At 27.6% G+C, this 5,287-nt stretch overlaps 1 protein-coding gene across 1 annotated transcript in view; it reads left to right on the top strand.

Annotated features, from left to right (window-relative positions):
* The window catches only part of LOC117168727 (KH domain-containing, RNA-binding, signal transduction-associated protein 3-like), a 151,049-nt gene extending 148,155 nt beyond the window's left edge, over positions 1–2,894 (top strand). The window contains exons 7-8 of the mRNA XM_033354456.1: positions 1,530–1,626; positions 1,955–2,894. Of these exons, the coding sequence (XP_033210347.1) occupies positions 1,530–1,626; positions 1,955–2,024 (167 nt within the window). The 3' untranslated portion in view covers positions 2,025–2,894. The remainder of the gene's footprint in view (positions 1–1,529; positions 1,627–1,954) is intronic.
* The last annotated feature ends 2,393 nt before the right edge of the window (positions 2,895–5,287 follow it).

Here is a 5,287-nt window from a genome sequence, read left to right as displayed (position 1 = left end):
AAGTCATTTTAGAAAAATGTACAGTATTTAAAATATTTTGGGGGATTTTTGAGAGATTAACAAAGTTTGATGATATCTCAAAAAATGTAAAGGAATTGAACTATTTTAGGGTACTTTTTAAAAATTTCAAGGAATTTTTAAGAGCTTAACAGAATTTCAAGCGATTTAAAAGGATTTGAAGTATTTTAGGTTATATTTAAAGATTGCAAGTAATTTTTTTATAGATTTCATTCATTTGGAGAAATTTCAAAGAATTTGAAATATTTTAGTATATTTTAGAAGATTCCAAGGCATTTTTAAGAAATAAAAAAAATTCCAAGAAATTTTTCAAAGCTTTTTAAAATTTTAAAGGGATTTCCAAGAATTTTAAATATTTTAGGGTATTAAAAAAAAATTCAAGGAGTTTTAAAATATTTGAAAGGATTATAAATATTTTGAGAGTATTTTTAAACATTCCAATACATTTTCATTTTATTTCAGTAATTTAATGGGATTTCAAAGGATCACAAATATTTTCAAGAGATTTTAAACATATTTAAGGGATTTTCAAGAATTTAAAAGATTTAAAAAGTGTTTCAGGCGGTTGTAAAGAATTTTGTAGAATTTCGAAAGATATGGAACTATTCGGCATGATCTATAATGTTTTAAGTTTTTTTCAATTTTTCCAAGGAATTTTACCAGATTTTCGAGGATCTCAATGATTTTACGGACATTCAAGAGGTCTCAGACTATTTTAATAAATTCACCAGAATTTTAGGAATTATCAGATTTCTTAAAATCTTACGAGATTTTAAAATATTTTAATGGACTTCGCAAAATTTATTAACAAGAAGTGAGTGAGGGATTTCGTAGAGTTTCAAAGATTTCAAGAGGTTTTACAATATTTTTTGTAATTAATTTGAAGGCACTTGGAATTCGTCCAGAATTGTTATTAATTTATCCTAGATTCTTTTTAATACTTTGACGTTTTTTTTCTTGAACGTTTTGAATTCTTCAAAATTCACTTAATTCAATAGATATTTTTTAAACGACTTTTAGTTTTTGATTAATAGATCTTTGGAGTCTTGTAAAATCATCTTGAATTTATAAGCATTTCATCACATGTGTTTGAATGTCCTTGATATTTTTGAACCCATTACAAACTTACAGAATTTAACTTTGAACTTAACTTGAATGATTTGAAGTCTTATGAGTAGGATTATTTTTCATTCTTTTTAAGTTAAATTAGGCTGTGGCAGCTGTGTGAATAATACATGGAAAATTTATAAATTTAAATTTAAAAAATGTGTATTCTATTTATAAAAGGTTCTATATTTTAACGGCCGTCAGAGAAAAGGAAAAATGATGGAATTTTGAAAATGAATTTCTTCGGCCACCCTGTATTTGGAATAAATACAATTGAATTTAATGTTAAAAAATAATTTACCTATTAAAAATGTACGCTTAGCATGTATGTAATTAATTGATGTTTCTTCGGTATTGTCCGAAAACTTTAATAATGAAAATACCTCAATCCATGAAATTCGCAGACGAATCATCAAGCCGCGCATGGAAATCTTACAAGACAACAACAACAGCAGGCACGGGCGCGCGCTACCGCACAGCTCCGTATACACGACCCTCCAAGTAAAAATTTCCTTAAAAACAAACTCAAAACTAACAAACCCCACCCCTTATATATTCAATTTAAAATGTTCCTCTACGTTCTTATGAATTTCTCTTGCCTATTTTCACTTCGCAAACTTGGTAATGCAGGTAACGATTTTTCTGTCTATACGTGTCAGATTTTGTTTTGAGAGAGACCATTTTTTATATTTTAAACAGCCCTTTTCAATTGATCTTCTTAAAAAAAAAAAGAAAAACTGGATCTTGAACTAAACAACGCGCACCTCCCACCTTCCTTTTCCCAACTTTCCTTTTTTTCTTTTTTTTTCTCCCCTTAATATATTTTCAGACCTCAGATGCCGTTCAAACAACCAGCGTACGGAATGGGTAAACCGGGAGGTGGACTTGGAAACATGTAACGCGATTACATGAAATACGTAATGAAAGCAGCGCGAATCAACCCTTATTTAGAACATACGGGATTCGCATGATTTTTTTTTTTATTTTAAACGAAACTTTGTTTTATTTCTCAATGACAAAATATGATAACCATAATTCTCCTTAATCTCCTGCTAAACCGTGAAATCGCAGCATGGATATAATTAAACACGACGGCTCAAGAGGATGAGAGAGGATGAGAGGCGTCTAGCATAAAACTTATCTAATAAATTAAGATGAACTGTTTATGTTAATACCGATTAGGGATAAGACTATAACGGAAGACTCGGCGTTATGTAAGAAAAACCCGTGAAAATGTCGAAACATGTAAAAATAATGAGGAATTTAAATATGATAAAAAGCATGGGTCATCAAAACTAAAACGAAATAATGAATTGATAATATTAATTCTCTTTAAGCACATGTTTCAATTGCGTAAATCCGAGCGAAACCGTTGCAATAAACTTAATGTCAATCATTGTAATTAACCATGCTGCGAATTTTAAATGAATGATTTTAATGATAAGCCTGATGATAAGTATCGTAAAAATGAATAATGGTCAAAATATTCCACATCAATTAATGTAATCTTCAATGTAGACTAGTTCCATTTAATGTGTAAAATGATTATTCAGTGTATAATATTGTTTGTTACAAAAATCCTAATAGATTTTTGTACAAAAAATTATGATAACTTACCACAGCATGTTTAAGTAAAGTAGGAAAACAAGCGGTTTGCGAAATACATTTAGTAATCACACAAATACCTTCAAAGGTCAACTAATTCAATATTCACTCAGCGAATGTAAGTGTCATAATTATGAGAAATAAACATGAAATAATAAAAAGAACTGTAAATACTTTCTTATTTCTCAATCTAATATCAAACTATCAACGGGATAAATAATTTTCGAATCTTTTGTATATACTTTCAGATATTATGTCTAGCAATAAAATATGTACAGGCCTCGAACTCACCACACTATTTACACTAATGGACTTTTTTCAGCAATGACAATATATTTTTTTTATTATTTCGAAAAAATTACACTGAAGACCCTATTTTATTTACAATTTTCCACTAATGCTACTAATTATTTATCTTTTCTCGGATACATTTTTTTAACTTTTTCGCTCTTTGGAAAAAATAATATGTCTGCCATGTCGGCGAACGATAGCATGCCCGAAATTTGTCTCAATGGCTCATTAGGGGCTATGTATAAATTACGTTGGAAGTTTTTTTTTCTGAAATTTTGAGCCAATAATTTTTTTCGTGAATTTAGGGGTAATCCAAAAATTATATTATATTTAAGGGGCGAATTTCTAATGAAATAGTTGAATCCTTACCCAAAATAAGTTAATTTTCAAACAAACAGTTGCGTTTTTCACAAAAATATATGCACCTTCCACCAAAAGAGATGAATTTGAAAATCAAAAAGATGCATTTGCAACAAAAAAGATTTGTCTACGAATAAATTTTAAAAAATCAATTAAAAATGTTCAATTTTTTAGTAAAAAAAAATAAGCTTTCAACAAAACAGTTGAACTTTCAACTAAATACTAAAATTTACAACTAAAAAGAGTATTTTTCAACAAAATATAACTTCTCGTCATTTTATTTGAAAATTCATCTCTTCAATTTAAAATTAATTTTTGAGCTAAAAATTCTAATTATACTATTTTTTGTTGAAAATTCAAGTATTTGTTTGAAAATTCGTGCATTTGGTAGATCTTGTTTGAAAATTCATCAACAGCTTAAAAAAGAAACATTTTGTATAAAAAACGTTATCTCACTTTACTGAAAAATCTATCGTCATTGAAAATTCTTCTTTTTAGGTTAAAATCTCAACTACTAAATTTTTCGTTTAGAATTCTTCTTTTTGATTGGAAATTTAATTATTAGGTTGAAATTCCAGTTCAATATTCTATCATTTTAGTTGAATGTTCATTTCTTTGGTAAAAAATGGAACTTTTCAGCATAGAATTAATGTGTTTTTATCAAAATTAGGCTTTTTTGAAGACAACAAATTTTTATTGGTTGAAAAATAGAAAATTCCGGTTAAAGATTAATCATTTTAGTTGAAAATTCATACTTTTTGGTCGAAAATTTGGATATTTTGGAAGAAAATCATTCTTGTTGGTTGAAAAATAAAAATGGAAAAAGATGAATCATTTTAGTTGAACATTCGTACTTTTTGGTTGAAAATTCAACTACGATGTTGACAGTTAAACTGTTAACTACGTTGAAAGTTATTTTATTTAACATTCTTTTTCTTAGTGAATTTTTTTAACTGAAATTTTAAGTTGTCTATTTTTGGTTTGAAATTTATCTTTTTTATTTGAAAAGTCATGTATTTTATTGAAAATACTTTTTTTATGATTAAAAATTAATCTTTTTGTTTGAAAATTTATCTAGTTGAAAATTCTTTTTAATTATATGTATGAAGATTCAATATTCAATATTTCAATCCCATATACTCTAGGAGCCACGAGTAGAACTTGTATGCCGTCATAGGTCCTGTCGATTTCGATGTGGCATCTGGTGTAGAATTTTCTGCTGATTCCGAAAATCCACGGTGTTTCTGCGAGAAATGGGTCAATTTTGAGATAATCGCATTTGAATTTTTTTTATAAATCAAGTTACTTTAATTGTTAATGCATAAGATGAACAATCAAAGCAAAAACGTCGGAGGAATTGAAATGCATCATTTTCTACGCAAATATTCATCCGGCGTCAAAAAGTTTGAAACAAAAGTGTTACTACTTGGCCAGGCGGAACTTTTTTTTAATGTATAAGTTTTCAATAAAAGTGAAAGACTTCGAAAATTCGACGATAATATAGATGAAAAAAATCTATACAACGTATAAGGTGTCGTTTTTCTCGAAACGAGTTGATTTTATTGAAAAATATAATATAATTATATAAAAATATAATTCAGAAATAATTAGAAACTTTTTTTTATAAAGTGCCCTATAGAAATGTTGAAAATAATTTTTAAATAGCTATTCTCAGACATTAATAAAAATTAGCGGGTTTATATTATTGGGAATGGTGGTCTAACATTTCGCCACATGGTGCCGAAAAATGGAACTAGAAAGAGTAGGTACAATTTTCAACATGCATTTTAGTTTTTCTATAAAAGTGTTTTTACGATTGTTTTGTGTAGTATAAAAACATAATTGAATACTAAAAACAAATATTCATAAAAAACAAGTAGTTTTAGGTAGAATTTCCATCTTATAC

The sequence above is a fragment of the Belonocnema kinseyi genome, chromosome 3 (genome assembly GCF_010883055.1).
Source record: "Belonocnema kinseyi isolate 2016_QV_RU_SX_M_011 chromosome 3, B_treatae_v1, whole genome shotgun sequence".
NCBI classification, from domain to species: Eukaryota; Metazoa; Arthropoda; class Insecta; order Hymenoptera; family Cynipidae; genus Belonocnema; species Belonocnema kinseyi.
The sequence above is the reverse complement of the archived record's forward strand: the minus strand, read 5'-3'. Positions and strand labels throughout refer to the sequence as shown.